Source organism: Chamaea fasciata, unplaced genomic scaffold, assembly GCF_029207755.1.
Source record: "Chamaea fasciata isolate MVZ Bird 193981 ecotype frontalis unplaced genomic scaffold, bChaFas1.0.hap1 SCAF_2, whole genome shotgun sequence".
NCBI classification, from domain to species: domain Eukaryota; kingdom Metazoa; phylum Chordata; class Aves; order Passeriformes; family Sylviidae; genus Chamaea; species Chamaea fasciata.
Window position 1 is genome coordinate 49,662,838 of NW_027094087.1, and position 25,903 is coordinate 49,688,740.

Consider the following 25,903-nt stretch of genomic DNA (forward strand, 5'->3'; position numbering starts at 1 on the left):
AATCCTTCATACATGGGCTGAACTAAGTAGGGTGGAACCCACTGACTCTGTAGAACTGTCTTTACAGAAAGTTTTGGACAAGTATCTGAACTGATATGTTCATACTAAACTGAAGATTAATTGCCCAGGGAATTCCCTTGTGCAGGGAACCAGAGGGACATTCTGACAAGACACAGTGATGCCTTCCTTGTACAGCATCAACCCTTTTCAGAAATACACCTTTCTCTATATTTACAGAATGAAGCAATCCTGTAAAAGATCAGGATATTATGGTTGTCTTTAGTCTATCCAATGGGTCATCTCTTTCTTTTATTGCCTAATCATATGAAAAGAGGGATGTGTTCACTTTCTCTCTCCGTGTTTCATTGTGTTTGGTGCTGTCCCCCCCACTTTTTAATTATGTTAGTCCAGTCAGAGTCTCATTTAATCCAAAGCTGCCGAAATCAGTGGAAGGATGTGGGTCAACTTCTGTGGGTTTTGGATGAGACACAGTCCTTGTAAAATCAAGCAGCTCTGCAATTCTCATCAAGCCTTTTGCAGTTCAATGTCCATGAAAACCCTTAGATGTTAGTGGGTTCTGGAGACATGAATGTTCTACCATCCTCATCAAACAGGGTCATTTATCATTGAAGAAAATTCAGACAGTTAAAAAATACAAGTTCCATCTAACTTGAATCGTGCTACTATTATGTTATTGCTTATACTACCAGGAGTTTTATTTTAAGTATTTGTTGAGATATGTAATGTTTCAGTTCAATATTTTAATTTCCTACTCTTTGCCCTCTAGTGGACAAAGGAGCTCATTATTGTCAGATCCCGACACATCTGGGACAGTAATTGCCCATAAGCAGGTTTCTCTTCTTTAAAAAGAGTGATGTTTTCAAGTAAAATATATTTTGGGCTGTTTTACTCTCTAGTTGGGATCTATTTAGTTTGTCTGTACTGAGGTGGGAAAATATTACTTCCTGGTGTTATTCGCTGTATGCTTCTACAAAATGGGGGGGGGGGGGGGTGAGGGGAGGGGGGATTATGAGTATTTTGCTCAGTCTCATAAATTAAGATCTCAGCAGGATCAGACAGACTCTTCCTATATTCTAAATTTTTAACAATAACTTTGAAAAGTAATTTTTGTGGATTCATTCCACTAGAAAATGGCAAAAAGTATTTGAAGTGTTTGGGTTTTTATAGAACTAGCTGACATTGTCCATTGTGAAAAATTTATAGTTTTTCATAAATATTAAAAATACCTGAAGTTTTCCTGCTGGCAATGAAAGCCATTTCAATAAGAACCAATTGGTTTTTAAAAAGCTCTTGTAAGAATAGTGCTCTCACTAGATATGTTTTTAAAAATGCAGCTTGACTCCCTTATTTTCCATGGTAAATATGCTAGGATGTAATGATGCAGGGGACTCATGTCAGTGTTTTACGATTTTGTTGGAAGGTTGGAATAGCCAAAGGGAAGGTAACTGTTTTCATTCACTGAGGCATTTCACAAATTACTGTGGCCTTGTTTTGTTTATGTTTCACAGTCTTTTAAATGAATCATACCATGGGCATTTAAGGATAATTGGTTAATACCAAGCAGGAGAAATGCATGTAGTATTTCTCCTCCTGAATCAAAAAGGCGTTTCTTCTCAGCAGTTCCTTATACATGGGAGAAATTTTCTTTCATGGAACAAGCAAGTAAGGTCACTCTGTGGGTTCCTGATAGTGGGAGCCTGGATGTCAAAATAAGTTTAGACTTTCTGAAGTACTTCCAGATTCTACCTCAGACTTCCAAAGGTAACAGCTGTTAAGAGCACTCAGCATTTTTTAAAGCAAATCAAAAAGCAGCATTAATATTTATAATATCTAATGTGTCTTACTTAGATACTGCTTTTGGAATGACAATATAAAAATTCTCGTGTATTTTCTGTAGTGTTAGATTTTAAAATTATTTCTAGTAATTTGTGTAAAATTGATTGCTCTGTCAGCAGTGCTGACACAGCTCATTCAATTAATTTGGTGGGATGGCATAAAAATAAATGTAGGAAAAAAATTCTTCCAGTACAGGCTTCCTCTCCCTAATTCTGCTATATCTTCATTTTTCCTAATGATTTTTGGCAGAAGAAGTAGGCAAGTGATTGTGGTAATTTTGCATTGCTCTACATTTTGGAAATGTGTCCTCAGCCTTGTCTTAGCTTCCTGCTCTACCTTCAAAGGAGAAACACATCTTTTAGCAAACATTTGAGAGTACAAAACGGAAAAATTGCAAATACACAGAGGAAATAATGTGGTTTTTTTCAGGGGGATTGTATGGTTTTGGCATGTACAAAAGTGCTCTAGTATTACTACATTCAAAGAGGGTATATAGATTTAAATTATTTTTGTGTGCTTGACAGAGATAGCTAAAAGTGAATGTAACATTCTCATAAGATGTGGTGATTAACATTAAATTTGGATAGAAGAATGTTGGATGCTTATAATGATAGAAAAAAGGTTAATATTTTAAAGTGAGGCTAAAGGTTGACAGGAGAAAAATTGAGTTAGTTTGCGAAAAAGAAATTTGTTTCTTTAAGTGAAAATTGGGGTCAAGAGGCCAGCACTCTCTGCTTCAACATGAATGAAATAAATTAAATAATACCACCATAAAGCAGCAGTGTATAAGCTAATGATTAAATGATACATGGTGGTTTTGAGAAAGATGCTGTCTATGAGAAAAATATCTGTAGGAATGCTGTTTCTAATAAGTGTGTTTGTTTTGTTTATTTGGTTCCATTGTTTTAAAATAGAACATCTTTTTTTTCAGTTGGATGGTTAAAAATTTACGCAGTACCTTTAATTATTAGCAAAGGTGATATGCAGATTTGCAGAGAAAATTAAAATTTTAATAATTTCATTCTCTCTAGCAGAAATTTCTGGGATTTCATATGGATGTGCTTTTCTGTAGTACTTCATGGCCCAACTGGTGTGAGAGATTGGATGATATTTCACCATCTTAAATCAACAGGAGTTGACTGTGTTTCTTTGGTCCCTGTATATGTGAATAAAGACAAGATATAACATCTATCTGTAACTAGTCATATACCAAAATATACCAAATATAGGAGATAGGAAATCAATCAGTCCCATTTCCCTTCTATGTCTTTGACAGGCAGATCTGTGCAGCTAGTTTGCTATCATCATGTCCAGAATAGCTTACCATTCTTTCTCTAATAATAGGCATATTTTTCTCCACTCTCTTTAACAAATAAATGAAACTAAAAGTTCCTAAAAAAAAAAAAAAAAAAAAAAAAAAAAAAAAAAAAAAAAAAAAAAAAAAGGGTCCTGAACACGTTTCTTATTTCCTGCTCTCTGAAGGATTTTTGCTGCCTAGGTAGCTATGTATCAAAATACTAACAGTTTTCCTGGCAGCACTTGCTTTTACTGTCACACTTTTCAGATTTTTAAGATGGACAGGGGATTGTAGGATCAATTATATTTACATCTATACCTATATTCCTTGCAGAAGTGCATTTATATCTAGACTGGTCACAGGAGATATTTCCATTTGTGTGTATGCAGCAACCCTCTGCTATTTGACTTTTTTCTCTCAAGTCTGCCAATTGATTATGAATAATGGTCAGCTCTGCTATGTATCCTCCTGCATGAGTTTGCAGATTGAGCCCATAATGGGGTGTTCTAAGCTTTGCTGGAAGGCTGAGAATCACCACTTCTCCCTGGCTTTGTCAGTGGCATCTGCATCTGGCATCAACTTCTTTTTTCCTTTTATCAGCTTTAGCTCTAGTCTTTAAATTGTGAAAAAGATGACTCCTTTTCTTTTTTTTTCAAGAAAGTAAGATGATGCCTAGTTGAATACCTAATACCTCAAAATGGAAAAAAATTTTATTAGTGCTCAGGTTAAAAAAAATGAATCTTGCTGATTTGGCCATCCCATTCATAGAGAAACATCAGGGTGGCTGTGCAATTCGTCAGCATATATTTTGGCAGCTGAATCTAGATATTACCCTTCTGTCTGGGGTCATAGTTTGTCTTAAAAGAGTTATGTATGAATTTTCTCTAAATTGTAGCAGAGGGTCATGAATTAGTGTCTAAATGTAGGCTTGACAAGATTATTATAGTCTGTATTTCATGCCAGAAACAAAGATGAATAGAGATCGCAAGCTTTTAAACAGACCTTCTGACATCTATAATGTCAGCAGAGAGTGAATGAGTGGCAGGATATAATAACAAATCTTCATTTTTTATTATTTTATAGGGATTAAATAGACTTTTGCTCATTCATAATTTCTTCGTAAAATAATTACTAAGTACTACATGAGTCACTCATTTTCCATCCCAGTTCACTTTCAAATAATGCAAATTGTTTGCTAAGATATACATACACTAAGATACATACACCAAAAGATAAATGTACTATGAGTTACATTTAGGAGTAGATAGGATACACGTAATTAATACTTTGCATTTTCATCTTAGCTGGATATTTATTTTTGAAGTAAAGATGTGCCCAGACTTAATTTGTTTTAATGTCTTTTGGGGAACTACTTTTTCAAGTTATTTAAATAATAATTTTCAGCCCTCTCTTTCTATGGATTTACTGATTATTAGATTTCTGGAGCAGAGATCTATGTTAGCAATTTTCGATTATTAAATTTCTGGAGAGGAAATCTGTGTTGGCAATTTTTGAATGAGAAAGACAGTACACTACCAGTACACTACTGCCTCTTCATTATAGCCCTTTTGAAGATACATGTTCAAGGTTTTCCTTTTTGTTTATTCACGGTCTATGTGCAAATAGGAAAGAACCAACTATGTTGAGGACAAGGGCTCTTAACACTTTTATTTAAATTATTATTTTTATTTATGAATATTCATTCCCATTTCAGAAGCACAAATAATTTTACCATTTGTACTTTGTCAGTTTTTGCCCAAATGAGGATAGAAACCATAGAGTGATGACTATGAAGAGATATAAGGTTCAATGAGCCCAGTTGTTTTGAAATAATAAAAACACATACCATAATTCATGTGTTTCCATAAATATAGCTCCACCAATGGTTGCAGGTAGATTTATGTCTATGTACATATTGGAAAATGGGGTGTGAGCATAGTAATAAATGTGGCAAAAACATATCCAGGTGCCGCAAATACTGTCTCGTTTTCACTTTTTTTTTGTAACTCCTGGCATTAATGTCTGTATTGATCTTATTTGTGTTAAAAGAAAGACAAAAACAATTCCACTAAAGGAAACAAGCAAGCAGTGCTAGCAGCTTTAAAAGTGTTCCCCGCACCCACTCCCATTCCCTGTGCCAAAAAAAAAGTTTGTAATTGAAACAAAAACCATTGTTTCAATTTTTTTTTTTAATTTTTAAAAAAATTTTTTTCCCCCTTTTTCCTTGAGCCCTTCCTGTCAGGCTGCAAGCGTGAAAGTTATTTTCTGGTGGCGTGATTAGATTGGGGCTGAACTCTCCAGCTGGCAGGCCTGTCTGTGACTGGCGGCGGCCTGTCCCCAGTGCTTGTCATCTCCTGACATGCCTGACAGGATGGGGACAGCAGCCCCAGACAGGTTCATTAGATGGTGTTTTCTACAGCTGGGCTAAAAATAAAAAATAAAAAAAAAAAATCATTAAAAAAAAATAAGGTGGGGAAAAAAAATAAAAAGGCCATGCTTTGTCAAGGCCCAAGCTGTGGGGGCCCTTCTTGTTGGTTTAAACCAAGGCCTTGTTTTGACAAATTCTGATCTGTGCGGTTTTTAGATTTTCTGACACATTTTTGTTTTCTTCCCCTTTGGCCTGCGCTCTTTGTACTTTGCCTTGTTGCTGCTTCAAAATCCTAACGTTGCCTTCCCGGGAGAGCAGGGAGAATGCTTGTGGAGGGCTTGGAAGAAAAATAGAGCACTACAGTGAAACAGCAATAAGTGTTCATTTCCATGGTGATCAGCCCAATGGCACAAAAAACAACCTTGGGACTCTCAATAAGCCAATTACAAGAAAGGTTAAGGGGTTTATAGTGCCAGAAACATGCCATCTACATGAGAAAATAGTATCATTACCAGCAATCTATGCTGTTAAATACATTGCTGTCTGGCGCTGCCAGAAACATAAGCTGTTTATGTTATTTTGGGAGTTTTGGAAGCTGCTAGAGTTTTCCAATGGTATTGTCAGGCTTTGGTGCAGTACATCAAAAATCTACATGGTTAGATTATAAAACAGTTAAAACCAGTAATAAAATGTTTTGAAAGCATTACACATCTTGGATGTCACAGTGTTAACCAGATGGGTTCAGGCTATGAATTTCCCTCAGATTTGTATCAGATTTTCACTTAAGATTTTTATCATAAAGACAAAGGACTTGTACATTATGTATAATTAAAGAATCTTCTATAAAATTTCAAAATATTAAAAGATAATACCTTATTTCTTTTCTACTGCAATTATAAAATGCAATGTGATGCCTTTAATTTATGAACTGGTGACTGTAGATTGACTCCAGGGTTATCTGCTGTTTTTCTTAGGGTGTGTCATTTAATTCTGGATGTTTTAGGTAGCTACAACATGCTGGAATGTAAAACTCTACTAGCTACTGGGGGAAAAAAGGAAAATATTTACTATTTTGCTTACATTGCCCTTCTCCTTAGGAGTGAGGAAAGTATTACAACCTTTTATGTTTTCTGCATTTAGCTGCTTGCAGTGTGAGCACTGCGGCTGCAAACCAAGCCCTTCATTCACAGAAATCCTACCACTTACCTTTCCTTTGTATTGTTAGTTACTGCTGCTTTAGTTCATGGTCTCTATGACAACTGTTTAAATTGGGATGGGCAACTGTCATCTGGAGTATTACTGAAAGAAAAGTGTTAGTGAGCACACAGTTCCATAGATAGAGAATTTCAATATAATCCAATTTTAATTGAGCTCCAGAGACTTTGATGTGCTGCCGAAGGTTGGGAGAGAGCTATTCCAGGGAGAAATTAAAGCAGCCCGGCAAGGCTTCACTACTTCAGACTGTCACCATTTTAAATAAGCATTAGCATCAGACTTAACCTTCCCCTATGAAAGATCTCACTTTTTTCCCCCTAGGTTTTTTTTTTTCTCTTCAGTGTGTATAAAGGCAAAGACACTTTCATCTTTTTATATACATTTCTATATTCCCTTGATTAAGTTTGAAAAGCATTGGACCTGAGATGCATCTGAGGCTGTCTATTGGACCTTGTATTACAGTTCATAGAAAGAAGTCAAAGCAGAGTGGGGATTATTTTGCAACAGTCAAATGCCATGTATTAGATTTTCTCTCTAAGACTGCTCTCTAAGAGTACTGTCTAAGAGTAACTCGTCATTATACTACAAAGTTGAGTGGGGGCTTATTTTAGCTTGGTTTCATCATTAATTCCCTTTAATGTAAATAAAGAAGAAAATATTTCACTGTAGATTCTGTGACTGAGAAAATGAGGGTCCTTCTGTAGCTAGCTATGTGTCCACTGGGTTGTTTTGGGGGTTTTTTTTGGATTTGGTTTTTTTGGTTTTTTTTTTTTTTGTTGTTGTTGTTGTTGTTGGTTTTTTTGGTTTTCTTTGTGGTTGTACCGTTTGTTTTGTGCATAACAGGCAAAGATAGTCATATAAGAGTTAGAATAACAATTTTCAGACTTTGTTTTTGCATAGTGAGCGGATTACAAGGTGACTGTAAATTTCTGAACTGTTGAATTAAAATGATTGCTTCATTTGGTTAAACTGTTACAATCCTTCTGTACCATTTTTATTTTCTCTTACAAATGCGTATACATAAATAACTCTAAAAAGAAGGAACTTCATAACAATATGATGAAAGTGAGGATCACTGTGTATTTTCCAATATATTAATTTACACTGGAGACCATTTCATACTCGAGAGCTAAGACACTTTTTTACATGACTAATTTTCCTGGCTTTGAATTCACCCTCCCCCACACTCTATTTTTATTTTTTCCCGTTTTCTCTTTATTTCTGACTTCCTTGGCTTTCAGTGGAAGTGAAGGAAATTTGTGAGATGCTGAGATCACTTTCTGGATGATTTCAGTCCAGATCTCTGCTTCTACTTCAAGCAGTGGCATTCGGGATACTCAGTTACAAGGAAAAGATGCATCTTGGGAAATTGAGTCTATTAAAGATAGATTGTTACCTAGGATGCTTGTGTTCTTTAAAAAAAAAGAAGTGATATGCAGGAAATCCAGACTTAATGGCAGTAGAAATAGAACTGATCAGTGGGGGTAGTAATCTGTCTTTACAAGTTTATAGGGTTTATTTTCTTTTGAAGTAATTGCCTGTTCCACACACACACACACACGCACACACGCACACACAAAAAAAAAAGAAAAAAAAAGGTAACAATCTAGTTTAATTGGAGAATTTGAATAGTTGGCTCTTGTAATCAATTAAAAAAATGGAACTATCTAATCTCTTTCTAAAGCTTGAGTTGAATAGTTGAATCCCATTTTATTATTTTTAATTAAAAAGAAGTTAAGAAGCAATTAATTGAGGTTATATGAGAGAGCCCTTTTTGACTGGGGTTGGCACACTTTTTCATGGTCACATAGTACCCAGAAGTCCATAAAATTTGAATACCTTCTGTGTTGGAGCAGCGTGTAGTGGATAAAAACTGAGGCACATTCACACAAAGTACCTCTACATGCTGACAGGTGTTGCAGTAATTTCATACTGGGAACTTGGAGCTCACCACAGGAAAGCCTGTGAGTATGCCCAAATTTATGACATGCAGGTTTGCATTCCAGTTGGCTAGAAATCCAAAGAGGAGGGAACTGTATATCAAATCTGCTTTGTGCAGACGTTGGAAGACTAAATGTGTTCCCCAGAATCCATTTTTAGTAGCCAGCTGAGTAGATATTATTAGCATTCTTCTTAGTTTTCGTGAGGATTTTGGAGTAGGATTAGACCCCCCCAAATATTTTAACTATCTATAAATTTGACATTTAAATTGTTGAAATTTAAAAAGTTGATGTTTAGGTATGGGAAAGGAGATGTAGGATATACAGAATACACATACAAAATAAAAGTGTAAATCTGGCTCCATAAATATCATTTATGGCATTTATATACACAGCTTACATTTGATACATGTCTATATTTGTAGTTTTTATATTTTGTGTGGAGTTATTTACCAGTGCTTAGTTATGATACCTGATAAAAATATGTTCTCTAAAACAAGTATAGAATGCGTTAATACTTTTCCTGTAATATTAAAGCAAAATAAATATAAAGTGCAAACTAATTAAATTATTATTAACAGCAGGCAGTTTGCAAACACTCTCAGTTAAAATTCTAAGAAGAAATTTCACTATTCTTTCCTTGCACAGACTTAGTAATAATAGATAACATTCTGTATATAATACTGAAAAGTACAGCAGAATTTTGGTTGCTATCAGAGCTGTGGATTAGGTTTTCCCCTTTTTCCATGCTATAGTTTCTTGTCTTCTTCAGCAGTGAAAAAAAAATATCTTAAACACTTTTTAAGTGGATAAATAAAGAATCAGTTGGTATTGCAATATATTATGAAGATGAAAATACTTTAATGTATGTTCACCATTATTCACAGACTGTGTAATTGTACTTTGGGGGCCTTAGAAGTTGACATAACATAGAGTAGCTCTGAAACTGCTCTAAATTCAGACTCCAAGCAAACTGATTTCCAGGGGTCACTGGTGCTCCATAACCAACACTTCATGGCACAGCTGAGTGTCTGGACACAATCCTGTGCCATGTGCTCGGGGATGACCCTGCTTGAGCAGGGAGGCTGGACCAGACAACCCACTATGGTCCCTTCCAACCTGATCCATTCTGTGATTCTTTGAGCTGTAGAATTTTGAATTTCTTGAGGATTTTGCTTTACTGTTACAAACCATATTGTAGAAATTTTGGGGATAGTGAGGATGTTGTAGATGTACAATATATATCATTGAATAAAGTAATATATTTCTTTTTGAATATAAAAATTAATTTAAATCTATTATTTAAATTCCAGGAGTAGAATGTGCCCTGATTGTATTCCTAAATATTGGGATTAATGAAACAACTTTTGTATATGAAGTTGAAAACAAAATATTACTGGCTTTTGATCAATCTTATAATGGAAGAGATATTAGGAACATAAAGAAATTAAGCCTGGTAGTAGAAAAAAATTATATTCTATTGACTTTTATAGATCTTAAATCATGTGCATTCTGTACTGAATAAATCAGATGCAAAACTGTTAAAATACAAGATGCTTCCACATATCTCCTGTACAACATTAAGTTCACATCTATAAAAAGAGGGATATAAAACTGTCTTTCTACCTTCATTTTTAGGAAATGGGTAATGTTTAACAAAACCCTATATTTACTCTTTTCCTAAGACTGTTATTGTAATGTTATTATAATTTAAGAATTTGTGGTATGGTACATTTGAGTATTTGTGCATTTTTAAAATGCATTAATCTTTTGAATAAATACTTTTAAGTTCTGGGAGAAAAAAAAAAAAAAAAAAAAAAAAGATCACCCAGAGAATTTTATGATGGCTTTATTCTTGGGAAAGAACACATCACATATTTAGGGATACCATACATTCTTTATTCTTCAAACTATTTCTATGTTTTTTTGCTTCTGCTGCAACTTTTCTCAGCTAAAACTCTCACAAATTCTGTGAAATCCACCAATAATACAAGTTTAATAAAGCTGCATTTTTTTGTTAAAGAACTATTTTTAGAATAACTATCCTACTTTGGTTTCAACTTACAAGCATTTCTTAACACTGTTTTCTCCCTGAATTCGTAAATATTGAAAGTCCTTTCTTCCAATTGCCTTGCTTTTGCTGAGGAGAATGGACCATTTGAGAGAAAAAGAAGCTTTCCATTTTTATTCCTCAAAAAAAGGTCTGGTTTTGCTCAGATCATATCAATTTTATGTCTTTTTTGGCATGCCCACTAAACTGTAATTTGTGCGGTTCTAATTGAATTAATTTGATTGCATTTCACTGCTGGGGCAGATTTGCTCAGAGCAATTTGAGTCTGAGATCACCACTCCCCAGTTTGGATTGATCTTTGAGCACGAAATGTAGAGTGAGAATGGAAACAGTTCTGTTAACATTTCTTGCTAGATTTGAGCCTGACATCCCATTGTTGCCAAAGTCAACAAAAAAAATCATTTTATACCTTGTGAGGTAACTGAAACAATCTGTTTCAATCCAGTGGCTACCAGAACTAATTGTGGGATTTTGCCCCATTGTTTGTTTTTCAGCCTCTGTGTTTTGAGTTGGGCTATGCTCTAATATGGCTTTATGTGGCTCTAGAATATATTTGCCTTCTGCTTCTCCACAAGCTCTTTATGTGCTGTTGCCCCAGCCAGCACTATTCATGATTTTAAAATTCTTTAATCAGTCGAGTCTCTGCTTAAAACAAGAATTTCTGAATATGTTTGAGAGTAGAGCCTAAAAGAGGCCTCTGCCTACCTTTTCTAAGATGATAATGTCTAAATCTTCTAGCTCTTCCTGTTGCTGTTCTTCCCAAGAATGTCAGTCTATTGCTGGCATTTCTGGAGTTGCCTAAATTGGTAATCTGTTTTCATGTTGCATAGAAAAGCAACTGTGTAAAGGCACAGAGATCAAAATTAATGATAAAATAATTTTTATTCAGAATTTTGTTTGCAGTTATCCTTACGTTTAAAACTATGCACTGGTGTTTCACAAATGCAGTGTTAGAAATGGTCTATTTAGAATACATAAGATAATTGGAGTAGGGTTTAGTTTTTTACTCTAATTACTTTGCTGCAACTACTTCTCAAAAAATCCCAATATCCTTTCCATTCCTTGCCTAAAACACAAAATCATAACATGCAAAACCATTTTGCTTATGAAGAGAGGAAAATGGCCTTCAAGTGGACCAACTTCAAATAATTTTTCAGATGACTGCAAATGAATGTGGGAATAAGAGCATCTGTTGCTTTAAGCTGAGTGGGCATTGTTTTAATGGATAACGATGTGGGTATGCTGACCAGAGAAATCAAATTTAGAAAAGGTTTGGATGAACAGAACCTCATGTTTCAAGACAAGGGGCCTCTTGAAAGCTTAAAAAAACATTGGAAGTAGAAGTATAAGCTGAGAATATTTGGCAAGGAAATAAAGTCCAAAACCACAAAAATAATATCTGCATTTTTTAGATCCCTGAAGAGGAGGAGAAAAATGAGACAGGAGTGCCAAAAATTATTTTTAAAAAATGTACTAAAAAAGATTTTTAAAACTGATATGAATTGAAAAATTCTAATGGCACAAAATACTCAGCTCATCCTGCACAGCATAACATTACAAGAGCTACTTGGAGGAAAGCTTTTAAAGCTCACAAATAAAGAAACATTTTACACAGAAGCATGTTAAAAAGAAGGGGAAAAGAGAGCTTAATGTAAAGGGATAGTTTTACTAGACCAAAATGTGCAAAGAAAAAATGATAGCAGTATTTTGGTGAGGTTTTAGAAGTATTTAATATGATTATGGGATTAGAGGTCAAGAAGATGTTTTAAAGTCATCTAAATGTATAAAAAAGGAGTAAGAAGTCAATGGAACACTAGGACATTAAATTCATTTGAATTGTCCTTTCTGTCTATTTAGATTCTCTGTTTCCCATTTTAGAAAAGCAAAATACACGGCGTTTCATTATTTAAATTTACCTTATTTTGAATTTTCCTATTAAATATAACTTCTTTTTACACTTGTCTATCTTGACATGATATATCCCTTCTTGTAGTGTATACTAATTTTTCCTGCTATATCTAAAAGTTGATAATTCTCAATACTTCATCAAACATTTTGAAATTATAAAAAGCTTACTCTATATAATATTTTATAAACCCTAGGCCTGGGATTCCATGCCATCAATGTCTGTCATCTCAATCCGTATTTAGGGTACATGAAGCAATCCTGCAGTCTGCCATGTACCTGTAGTGAACTCTGTGTTGTTAGATTGCTCTGGAGAAGAACGGTTGCTGTGTTTTCATAGGAGCCATTTGTCTTAACCCATGAGGACCTGCATTCAGATTTTCACATTTTCCTTGCAGCAAATTGCAATGCTAGACAACTCTTGAAAAAGGGAAATCCAAATCCCTGATGGGACAGAATGATTTTCTGTAATCAATTTCGTATGTTTCTAACCTCTAAAAGCACGCAGTGATGCCAAACTATTTTTTAAATGCCTGTTTTATACCTGGCCCTGGTGCATAACCACACTTCTGATGCTGACTGTAGGTGGCACTCTGATGAAATGACCAAACACTGTGATTTGTTTTTGTGAAGTCCCCCATGTTTTCTCCACCATGGAGCATGTTCAGCAAAGGGCAGCCGGGCTTGTGAAAGGACTAGGGAACATTTCTTGAGGGAAACAGCTGAGGGAGCTGGGGGTGTTTAGCCTGGAGAAAAGGAGGCTCAGGGGGAACCTCACCACTCTCTACAACTCTTTGATAGGAGGGTGTAGTGACATGAGGGACAGTCTTCTACCATGCCTACAGTGAGAGGACCAGAGGAAATGTCCTTAAGCTGAGATAAGGGAAATTCAGATGAGATATTAAGGAAAGGTTTTTCATGTTTTTTTCACCATTCATTGAATAAACCCACAAAAAGATTAACAAATATATTACACTTTAATAATACACGCATTTTTTACTAGATATAAATAAAGCTTGGAAAATGTTACAAGTATCAATCGGCACTTCCATTGAGAAATCAGATTAGAATTAAAATATCCTGAATTAGAAATGTGGTTTCAAAAGAGAAGTGATGGACTTCCACTGAAAACAGTGGATTCAATTCACATACATGCTCATTAATGAATCACCCCAAAAAGCTATTTTAAAGGAAAGGAAATATGTTAAAATTCTTTGCAACAGACAGCAAAAGTGATCATTCTTGCCAGAACGTTAGTGACTGAAAATAGATAGGATTTTACAGGCTGTTTTCTTTGATTTCTTTACAACACCTGATTTTGTGATTACTTCAGTTCCAGAAACAGTAATCTAAAGAAAAGGGCCAGAATATCCTTTTGCATGCTGTGTCTGGTGCTATGAGATACCAAAAAATAGTGTAAAGCAGCAATAATGAGCCTCAGTACTTAAGTGTTTCTTCTGTGGAGATAATCTACCAGGGATTCAAGTAAAATGGACACTAGTGTTTCTGGTCTTCTTGTTAGTGCAAAATTCCAGCTGTTAATTAACAATCATAATCAGTAATTGATTACTGAAGAATGTTTATGATTAAAAATGCAATGATTCTTAATTGAAAAGAAAAAAATCTTGATTACATGAGAAATAAAATTAAAATAATGGAGCCTTCATGTCTGGTCCAGGGTGGAAAGCTCTTCAGTAATGGTTCTGCTTCTCTTCTCTAGAGCTTTCCGTCTGCATCCCATGCTGCTTTAGTAGTCTAATCTAAATAAGTGTCACCAAGAGAAGTTTTTCCATATTACAGAATCTTGAGTTTCAGAGACTTCTCATTCCCCTGTTAGGTGAGAGATTCATCTTGCTGCAATGAATTCTAGCAAATTGGTATCTTTAAAACATACAGATATTCCTAAGTGAAAAGGTTTTACAAGGAGAAATGAGTTTTAAACCAAACAGCTGCAGCTGATAATAAAATTGAAAAGTGTGTTTAGTTCAAATGTAGATATTGGCTGGTTGTTTTTATTTTAATAAAATCAGATTATCTGAGATATATCTAGAATTCTGAACTTAGTCATGATTTTTCAGCTATTAAAACATGCCTAGGCAGGATGTCTTCACAAATGTTTTTAGGAGAAAAACTCAAAACTATCAATGTAAGGAATACTGACTTTAAGTATAAACAACAAAATGTTGGAACACATGGAAATTTTGCCTTCAGATAACTTTGTAACATGATTTCAGTATATTAGCGTAGAAAGTGGTTATTTGAACATTTTTTATGAATAATGAAAGATACAATACATACAGTCTTTAAAATATATGAATAGCCAGGACTTCATTCATGTCCTATGAGAAAGTGAAATGCTAAAAATCATCCTGGAAGGAAAAAAAAAAAAAAAGGTGTATAAGCCATTTAAAGAATTCAAATTCAGAAAATTAAAAATTACTTTGATTTGGCTTTTATAACAGCAATAAGAAAGAATCCTGCTACATTGTCAATAATATCTGCTGTAAATTTTGGATATCTAATAATGGGAGGTTTAATGCATCTCATGAAAATGGTGTAAGATTAATGTAATGGAGGATGGCAAAAATGGGTAGTATATCTTGGACAGGAAAATGTTGTAACCAAAATACTGAAATAATTCAGATGATTTGATAACGGCATGATAATCTGATATTTGTAGGACTAATAGACAGTTAAGAAGAGTGTAATTGAGGACATTAATTGAGTTATAGACTCCTTTCTTCCCTCTGATTTCCTATTCCATTCAACTCTTTTACTGGTGTGCTATTATATGTCATTCATTTCATAATGGGTTGAATGTACCTCTGTGTAGTTGCAATTGCTTTATACTTAATTAAAGAAGAGGAGGAAGTAAAAGGCAAGCAGTGTATGATTGGTATGCAATGTGCTTTTAATGTTGATCCATAATAACTGAGCTGTGGTATATATCAATACATCATAAATGTATTATTGTGATCCTCTAATATGTTAATATCTAGAAAATAATTATTAATAAACATTTCTCTTTACAAAAAATAAGTAGAGACATTTTTGATACAAGAAGTGGTTTCCTGAAGCATGATGATTTGTCAAGGAGCTAATTCTTTGGCAAATTTGCTGGCTGCTGTAGATTTGGTTACAGCTACATACATTTCAGACTCCTCCCTCTGAGAGACTGTTCTCTTATTTTAGCTTTTTAAATGTGAGTGGTTTCCTCAGAATTTCCTCTCTTTAATTAAAAAAAGCATGTGTATTTATGAAAATTATGCATCAGATAGCAGCAGAATACATTCAAAGAAGGCGAGTGGTTAAATCTTCACAGTCATTGTTCTTATCCACCTGAATGTCACATACATGATACCAGCAGTATCTTAGCATCTGATCTCAATGAAAGAAAATAATGTAAAATTCAGTTTATTTATCTTATCAAAGAGAGGGCTAAGATAGCATTCCACAGCTGACCTGTGACTGAATGGAGGGAGCACATAGTCTCTTGCATGTGTCTGGGTGACCTCCAAAGAATCAAGCTCCTTCCCTTCTTCCAAGCTGTGTTTAACTAGTGTGGAAAGCTGACGTGAATGAAACAGTGTCATCAGCCACTGTGTTGGTCTAAGGGTTCGATGTGTAACTTACTCTCATATAAACAGTACAGGGGAACACTGTGTTCCTCTGCCTGGTTTCTATCGAGGACAGAACTAACATTTAAATGCTTTTCCATGTACTGAAGCACTTTTGTGTTGCTGTTATTGCCATCCTCTCTGAAATAGACTTATGCTTGTGAGGAAAAGGTTGTACACCAAGTGCACAAACTTAAATTAGCTTTTTCATATATGGAGACATGTTACTAACTTGAAGCCGCATCACTGAAAAGATTGAAGAAATACAATTTCCATTTCCTCAAGCATGAAGAATCACTGACAGCAGCAGCATATGGTCTCCCTAACATTTTCCTGTTCAGAAGCTGGGAGAGGTCATGATTATGAAAAGTAAAGACGTCAGATAAGTGAGTAAAGCACTGTGAGCTGTTGTACGACAGTTTTTGTGTTCCTAGTGGAGAACAGAGAAATTCAGTCTCTTCAGTCTGAAACGTTCCTTTTGGGAAGGTGTTCACTATGTTTCTTTGTTTCACTGAGGCTGCAAGTCTCTCAGTGGCTGCAGCCTAGGTAAAGGCACAGTCTACAGAGCCTGGGAAATGCAGATGGGTGTGGTGAGGATCCGCATTCCAAACTCCTCCTAGGCGTGCCATGGCAGGGCCCACCTGAGCAGAGGTGCAGGGCTGAAGGGAGCCTGCCAGCTAATGAAAAGGATTGGAAAAAGATTGTTCTATACAGATGAGACAAGTTAATAAAAATGACATCTAATTAAATTGTGTCTTTTTTGTCTGTTTTTTGAACATCCAGAATACCAAAGGAAAAGTGAAAAAGATTATTTGATATTAACATCTAGTCCTATATTAATGCGCCCAATTGAGAAAATTTAAAACAGGAAAAGCAGTGCTAATTTTTAACTATTTTATTTTAAAATATTTTCACATTAATTTTAAAATGCAAAATTCAAATTATAAAATTTAGTCCGTGGTTTGGGATATTTGATATGTCTAACTTCAGAAAAATTAATACGGTGATGTACTGGTTTTGCTAATTTTTCTACTTATTAATGAAATGAGAGGACTTGCAATTTATGACCCTGAAGGGGATGTGAATCCAAGTAATATAATTTTGATTGTATTTTACACAAGGCAGCCTCAGAAATAAATCTGGTATCTGATAGATAGCTGACAAATGTGTCATACACACTGTTGGAAGAAGATGCAGCTAAACCTAACTGCAAGTGTGTCTGTTTCCCTATACTTGTTTGTAGAGTTTGGGTTTTTGGTGGTTTTGAGGTAATTTGATGTGACGCAAGAGAAATAGATCTTAGGAGTATGAGATTACAGAAATTACTGATATTCTTCTAACAGCAGGTACTTCTTTTTTTGCATTTCTTAAAACCATTCAAGTTCATTTTAAGTCACTGTTTTTAAGTGTTAAAGAGACACAATTAACTTAATTGATGGGTAAAATTTCCTCTGTTCTTATACAATATTTTATCGAAAAATTCCTGCTAGTAACTGTCACCTTGACTTTCTTTGAAGGTCCTCGCCTATACCGAAGGCCTTCATGGAAAATGGATGTTCAGCGAGATTCGAGCTGTTTTTTCAAGACGTTATCTTCTCCAGAACACAGCTCTGGAAGTGTTTATGGCAAACAGAAGTAGGTCATAGTTTATATTTGTTGCATAAAATTGTGCTACTGGTTATTTTGTGTTTTATTTATTAATCTTAAAAGTAAAACTCTGTGCTTCCTTTGATAAAGTGCTTATGTCTGTTCTATAATGCTTACTCTTGTTGGTATTCAGTGCAAATTTGATTAAGATCAAACACATAAATCAATCTCCCTGCTTTCTGTGCAACAGTGAGATTTATTTACAGAACCAGATCATTGCCATTGATAAAATCTTCAAATGTTGGATAGGAAATTTGCTTTTTTGTATTGTCTCACCCTTCTTGTCAATTGTCTGAAAATATTTTAGAGAAGCATATAAAAGGATAATTCCTTTTCTATTTGTAAAATGAATTAAAGTTTTAAAGTACCAGAGCTATAAATGGATCCACTCAGTTTTCTGTATGTGTTACTCTGAACCACAGTTCAGTGACTGGTGAGGTGTCTAAGTGGTCTTTTACCCTCAGGAGCTCTGATGTAAGTTTTGATTTCAGCTGGAGAGGGAATGAAACAATTCCTTGTTCCTGGGTGTTTTAAGGCACTAGTCAGAAGAGCAAATGCCATGCCAACTACTGAACAGTTTCTCAGCCTGATAAGAGATTTTATGGGTTAATAGTAAGGTGTTGTTCCTCTAAGTAAACAACACTCAGGTTCTCTGCAAAATGGGAGATTTAATGCTAAAATGTTAACCAGCTAATTATACAGAGGTGTGAAGAGTGTCAGAAATTTCTGTTGTACTTTGGATCCCCAGGAAGATAAAAGTGGAACTTACCTCTCCCCCCAGATATAAAACTGAGCATTTTAAAAATATATGCTGGTGAAGAAAGAGTCTTTTGCAAATGTTTTACTGTTACATATTTTCCTTTCTTCATTTAGCGTCTGTTATGTTTAATTTTCCTGACCAAGCAACAGTGAAAAAAGTTGTGTACAGCTTACCACGTGTTGGAGTAGGAACCAGCTATGGTTTGCCACAAGCCAGGTAATTTAATTAACATAGTCTTAATATTTTGTGTTTTTTATATTATACAGTTGATATTTTTTAAATGGCTGTGCTAAAACATTATTCCTGTCAATAAATTCTAGATTTTCTTTTCTTTAAGGTTAGTATGACAAACATTACCCTTTACTAACTATATGGCTGTTAGTATATGAAATAGAAGTAAAATTATTGTAAATTAGATAATTAGACTTTTTCCTTTTCAATTATAAGAAATAAGCATCTTTTAGTGAAAATACTTACATCCTATCTCTTCAAAGTCTGGTTTCCAGTTGTGTTTTATAAATGTATAATCAAATGTTCATCCTTGCTGTGATTGTTATGGCAGGATGTGTAACTGAACTTGACTAGCTTTTGTGTTTGCTGAATGTAAATTATTTTATCTCTAAGAATGTGTGGGATTTTACTTCATTTCTTATCAGTATGGTGGCTATTTTCCAATTTCCAAATTTCTTCCATTCATTATTTTAATGTATTCTTCTTCTTTTCTTTCCAAAATTAAGGACCATACATATTTCTGAAAGAACAAGTAAGGTTGAGTTTCAGAGATTTTCACATGCTATGGACAGCTACACTTTTTTATTTCCTCATCAACATCAACATCACATCAGCCTATGGCGAGAAATAAGACTGGAAACTTTCAGATCCTATATTATATAAGTATTCCTATTTCAGGGATAGGTGAGGTGATCTTCACATGTACTTCACTGTGTTGGAGGGGGGGCATTTTTTTGCCTGTTTTTTGATTCAAGATAAACTTCTGGTCAAAATGAGACAAAAATAAAGAAATATAAGGGAGTGAGGAAACAGCATGATATTAACAAAATGTGGTGCTTTGGGCTCAGACCCCCATTTGGCATGATTTGTCTAAAAAGCTAATGACTTAAACATCAGTGAAGGGTTTGGGATGTGTCTTTCTCTTTCTTTAAGTCATTTCCTGCAATCTAAAACTTCACATTGTCCTTGTTCTATCCCAGTGCAAAATGTGGAAATACTCTGAAGTGTCAAAGCATTTGTAGAATTGGAGAACTATTTCATTCCCAGATGAACATCATTCCCTGTCATGAGCCCAAGAGTCTCATGATACCTAAGGCTTGATCTCCTGAATGTGCTGAAGTCTTTACGCAAATTGCCAAACTTCTCAAGTTTTCATTGAGATCAAGGCTAAGTTGGGACATTTATTTGGAAGGCGCATCTTGTTAATATTTGCATCGTTCTTCCATATACTAAAGTTAAAGGAAATGCTGTCTCTAAATGGAAAGAAATAGTATTCTTTTTTGAAATAGAAATGGCCACATGTTCTAGCACAAACAAAATGCAAATTTCTCAATCAGAATTTCATATTTACAGTGACATTTTTTACTTTTGAAATTCATATCCTTTGAGCATTATTCAGTGAATAATTGTCTGGAAAAGTTTGTTGATATATAATTATTTAGAAAAGTTTCAGCTTCAATATAATATGCAGTTATTTCCATACCTTTTTGATTAAAGTTCAATTTGAATCGAGAATGGGCTTGCTAGCCTTCAGAATATATCTGGCATATGGTAGTGAAGTTATTTTTCTTTCTTTTTTTTTTGTGTAATCACGGTATGATTTATGTACAATAAAGACTCTGTAATCACGAGTTTTTTTCTTTTTTCTCCTGTCTACATACCCTTATTGTCTTCAGTAGGATTGCAGTGGAGCAACTGAGAGGAAATCTGGCTCTATATCTACTCTGTAGTTAATCTTTTGTTGATGTTAGAATATAGTTTTCCTTCCTATGAATATGTTGGCTCTGGAATGCTAGTTTTAAAAATAATGCTTGTTTGTATAACTAAAATAAAGAGAAATTATGCTGAGTAACCAAAAAGAGCTGCTATACTGAGTAAAACATTATCTTTTTTTCAATCATCACAATTTTCCTGATTAAATTTTACCTTAAAATATCCTAACAAAAGAAGACTTTTCTGGTTGTTTTGCTTAAGTTCTTTAGTTCTATTTATGCAAGTATTATTTCCTCTCTGATACTACTCTGATAAACGTCACCTAGAGTTAATTACAGTATCATAAATGCTTGCATTCATGATGGAAACATTCCAATGAAGTAAATTACTTTAAATGCAGTATATGGCTTTTTAGTGTCATTCTGTTTTCATGGTGAAATACTGCAATTAACAAAGGTGCAAGGAAGCAGAAGTAAATAAAAATATTTATGATCTAATGGCTCAAATGATTAGAAGCAGGTGAACCATTTTGACTTCCTAAGACTTTACAGACCTGCTGTTCAGAGCAAGTCTTCAGTTTGCTTCTTTGCTGCCTTTCCAAACAGCCTGTTTAATGCTTTGATTCAACAAAGAGTTCAAGCCTGTGCTTGATGTTACAAAGAAGTAATTACATCCTTAAAATAAGTCGCATGTTGAAGAGTTCAGTCTGATTTGGTAATCAAATTAGTCTGTCTTTGATAAATGCATTTTCACTGTTTCTGAAACATGTTGCATTGATTGTAGTTTCCTTATGACCTTGCCAAATGATACAACTGGGCAGACAATTCTGTGTCTTTTAACTTCTGCAGCTCCATATGATTCCACATAGGTAGAGTAACATCCACTTCTTTAGCATGGTATTGTCAGACTACTTTTTATGGTTCTAACACCTCAGGTATAACTTACTGGTGTCTTTTTATTGGGAGCAACATCACAGCTCAGAAACCAACTGTGAGCTGCCTGATGGTTTTGTAGCATATAGAGATCAAAACATTGGTGAAAGATACAGTATCTTCACCACTAAACATACTGACACCTTCCACTGAAATTCTGTGGGCCATTAATGCATTAGAGAAAACAATGGCTTCAGTTAATAAAACTAAGAAATTCAAATGGATTGGGGTTTTTTTTCTGGAAAAAAAAAAAAATGTATTTTGGCTGTTACAGTAACTATATTCAACACAACTCAGTTCTGCCATGTCAGCAGCTTGGTCATAGATTTCCAGATCTCAGTACAGCTGGTTGCAGAGGTTGAGTTTTGTGGAGGGAGTGGGAAAAAACCCGAAATTTGATGCCATCAAAGCATAAAACCCTATTTAGAACTCTGATTAAAAGTGAATGTTGATGAGGTTCTTGCCTTTCCTTGGGAAATTACTTTCCCAAGTCTTATTTTTTTTTTCTCTGAGCAGGAGCAACACAACACATGACATCATGCAGGTGCAAAATACTTAAATATTCTTTGTGTGAGATTGCGTTATAGCTAACTAAATTAAAAGTGACTGCGAAAAGGGGTGTGTCGCATTCCACATATGGGATATATAACATCCCTTCCTTCACCAAAATGGCATGAGTTGTTTTCTAAATACATTTAAATGTATAAGAACTGAAAAAATTGGATCATTCTGTTGTACATCAGAGTCTTCTGCAGTTCCCATTTTGAGTAGATATTTCTTGATTCTCTAGAAGCAAAGGAAGCACATTCATTTGTGCATCTTCATATTGGTGATGGCATATTGAAAAAAGAAATGGTTTGATCAAAGTTGGGTGGTTTTAGCAAAACAGAAAACAGTGGGTCTTCCTGTGTTAGCTGAAACATGCAGGTGTGGAACCAATTTATTGTGCATAATTTCTTCCAGTCTCTGCTGAAAAAATGTGTATCTTTCAAACACCATAGATATGGAGTAAACAAGGACGTTTTTAGTATATTTTGATTTTCTGTAGAGTTCACTCAATCAGGCATTCAAATGCAAAGTCCAGGACTTGACAGTTTATGGATTTTTGAGACTCCCTAGGAGATTGTGAATAAAGTCTAAAAGCAGCTACTGAGCTGTACTGATACATAAATGTTTTTGTCATGGGAAGAACAGAAGGTCTGTGACAGAAATGCTTTGTAAATATAATGATCTCTTTAGTATTTTTATTTTCTGTGTTTATTAATTTGTATGTAGCATTAGTCAAAATTTACTGGAAACCTTATGTCTTTGGCAGTTCTACTATAAAAATCATTATTATTCTATAAAATGCAATATTAAGCATGATTACATTCGGATATTTCTTTAGATAAATTGTTTCATAAGCATGATAGAAACAACTTTAAAATATGTTGCATTGTCTCCTGTGTACTAATAAAGGATATTTTGGTATCCTATAGTCTACTGTAAAATAAGGCTAGCCAAGCTGGCAAGACCTAATGTATGTTATTTGGGTCAATATACTTGCATGGTAATTTTTGTATGCCCATCTTGTAAGCTGAAATATGGCAGACATTGACAACTTACACACTGGCAGTTTAGACAAATAATTGTAATAACTGAACACTCCAGTCACATACCAATACCCACTCTCCCTTTCTCTAGAAAAAGAGTTTAGTGCATCTCTAGGAGTATGTTCATGTATCTTTAGAAGTGGATGGTTCACATTTTTTGTAAACACTGCCCAGTTTGACACCTTGTATATGACTAAGTTTTAAGAAGATACTCAACTTCCAAAGTCTAGAAATAACGCACAGTGTGCCCAGGGTCCAACTGAAAGCTGAAGCTTTGGGTGTCCCTATTTAGTCTTGATAAGCTTTGTAAATAGTACTACATACATTCTTTAAATTCACCGAATTCAGACTATGCCTTAAGAATTGTCTTTTTTATTTTTGTTGGTTTTAACAGGTATAACTATTTTTTGTATTTTTACACATATCTAAGATCTCAATCTATTTTAAAAAGGTATCTGAGGGGATGAATTTATTCTCCTTTTAAAAATTTTCTTGTCTTTTTTTTTTAGGCAAGAACTATTTTCTTTAGAAATGAGTTTTGAACAATGAGACTGTTTCTGCCTATTACAGATTTTTTTCTTCAATGAATTAGTCTAGACTGACTCTAGTCCCCTATATTTTACCAACCAGGGACAGTACATACACTGGTTAATTAAAGAGTTGGTGCATGGTGATGTGATGTTGTCAAATTGAATATAGAAGAGTTGAGGTTTTCTGCTTTTCTCTTCCTTGGCATGTAGTTTGATTCTTTCTCCATTATCCATCCATGTAAGTTTCAAAAAAATGTGTGGAAATTGAGTATCATAGAAGCTTCTGCTCCTCTTCCAAATTTGAATGAAATGCAATTTAGAAGTCATTATGAAGAGACAGGCAGATGAACATGTGATCAGATAACTAAATAAAATTTGTTTCTTTCACAAACCAGGCTATAAATAGAAATCTTCAAGCTTCCTGGGATATAGGAAAGAATCATGGGTAGTTGACCATAGAGGAGGTGCACAAATTGTGTAATAAATATAGTCAACCAGTGTGATGGAAGTGTATGTCACTTTAATGTATCACTCACATTAATGAACTTATCACAATATATCCTTTTGAAACAGGAAAATGGTATTCCTTTTTTATTCCTTCTGGACAAGCCTGGCACCAGGAGGTCTGCAGTTTCTTTTAATCTCAGTCTTTTAACCAGATTCAGAATAAAACAAACCACAAAATATATTATTCTGATTTATTGCAATGCTGTAGTAGTGATAAAATAAAATGTAGTTCCTAATTGTAGCGATTTCTCAAATAAGGGCAATAGTGTCTTCTTAGCTTCATTAAATAAAATAAAAAGCCTCTGAAAGAATCTGAAATAATTCACACTAAAAATGTTGCCCTACATCTTAACATTTAATGAGACTCTTAAAAAAATCATTCTTTAAATGTATTTCCTAGGAGAATCTCTTTGGCCACACCCCGACAGCTTTATAAATCCTCCAACATGACTCAGCGCTGGCAGAGACGGGAGATATCCAACTTTGAATACTTGATGTTCCTCAATACTATAGCAGGTAAGGCTTCTGGCTCTTTAATCCCTCGTAATATGTTTATGTTTGTCAAAGTCTTGAGCAACGTGGCTTGATAAAATACATTTATCCCCCTAGAATTCAGCTACAGCTTTGTGATATATTCTGAAACACACACATTAAATTTTATCAGAAAATGCACAACCTATCAAGGAGACTTTAGATTCATGTATTGCTGTGAAAGCTGTTCCTTGCTCCCCTTCTGCCATTTCCTCTGCTGACAGCTTTGTCTGAAGCTTTATTAGAGTCAACAAACCATTGCCAGAGAGTGTCTGGAAATAATAATGGGAAAATGTAATTTCACTACTTCATCATTCTCAGCAACGGCAACTAGACAGCAGAATAACAACAGTATTCTGCCTAGTACAGATGTCACCTGGATTGTGGTATGATTAGATTACAGCATCTTTTCTCATTTAGTTCTTTGAGATGAAATATACTATCAGATTAGGTATTTAAAATGAGAAATAACTGCCACAGACATCCATTTGTTATTGGCAAAAGAGGAGCTTTCCTAGCAATTGTCATTAATTAAACATTCAGGAAGATATTATTCCTTTCACCTTTCCCTTTTCTATGTGCTAACTCCAGTGTTAATTTTAAATGTAAAAAGCAGCACATTTCTACACCATATACAGAGATTTCCAGGAGGTTGTCTACTATTATGATTCCTGCCTGTAGCTCACATTCTGCTTATGAACCTGCCTGTGGAGAGCCTCATACAGACATTTCACTTCAGTGAGCTTTAATTTGAAACCCAAATTAAATTCCACCAGGCATCACTTTGTACTCCAGTGTTACAACTCTCATTTTTACTTGGTCCTGACTTTTATGCTTGAGGTTATCCTCAGGCCAGACATAAGACACATGTAAGTGTGAAATCCAAAGGTAGCACTCATTACGCTGACCAGTCTGGGGACAGTCGCTGCTTTCTTCCCAGTAGGATAGTGGCAGAATTCAGGAGCTGTCAAACTCACTTGCTTTGAACCCTCAGGCTTTGGCCTCTGTGCTTAGATGGTAGTCACCTTCCATGCATCCAGTCTTACGGATGTTAATAAATGTGTCATCAACTTATCCCAGTGTGATACAGAAGTGTTACCCCTGAGCAGCTGGAAATCTGAGGCCTGTTTACCTTATGCAGTGGAGCAAAAAGCAGAATCCCTGAAACTACTGGAGATCCAGGCTGGAAA

General features: G+C 34.8%; 1 protein-coding gene across 6 annotated transcripts in view; it reads left to right on the forward strand.

Annotated features, from left to right (window-relative positions):
- NBEA (neurobeachin) overlaps positions 1-25,903 on the forward strand; it is a 458,833-nt gene that overhangs the window by 341,922 nt on the left and 91,008 nt on the right. For all 6 annotated transcript variants that reach the window (XM_066176003.1, XM_066175999.1, XM_066176000.1 and 3 more), the window contains 3 exons: positions 17,788-17,905; positions 18,791-18,893; positions 24,583-24,698. In XM_066176003.1, the coding sequence (XP_066032100.1) occupies positions 17,788-17,905; positions 18,791-18,893; positions 24,583-24,698 (337 nt within the window). The remainder of the gene's footprint in view (positions 1-17,787; positions 17,906-18,790; positions 18,894-24,582; positions 24,699-25,903) is intronic.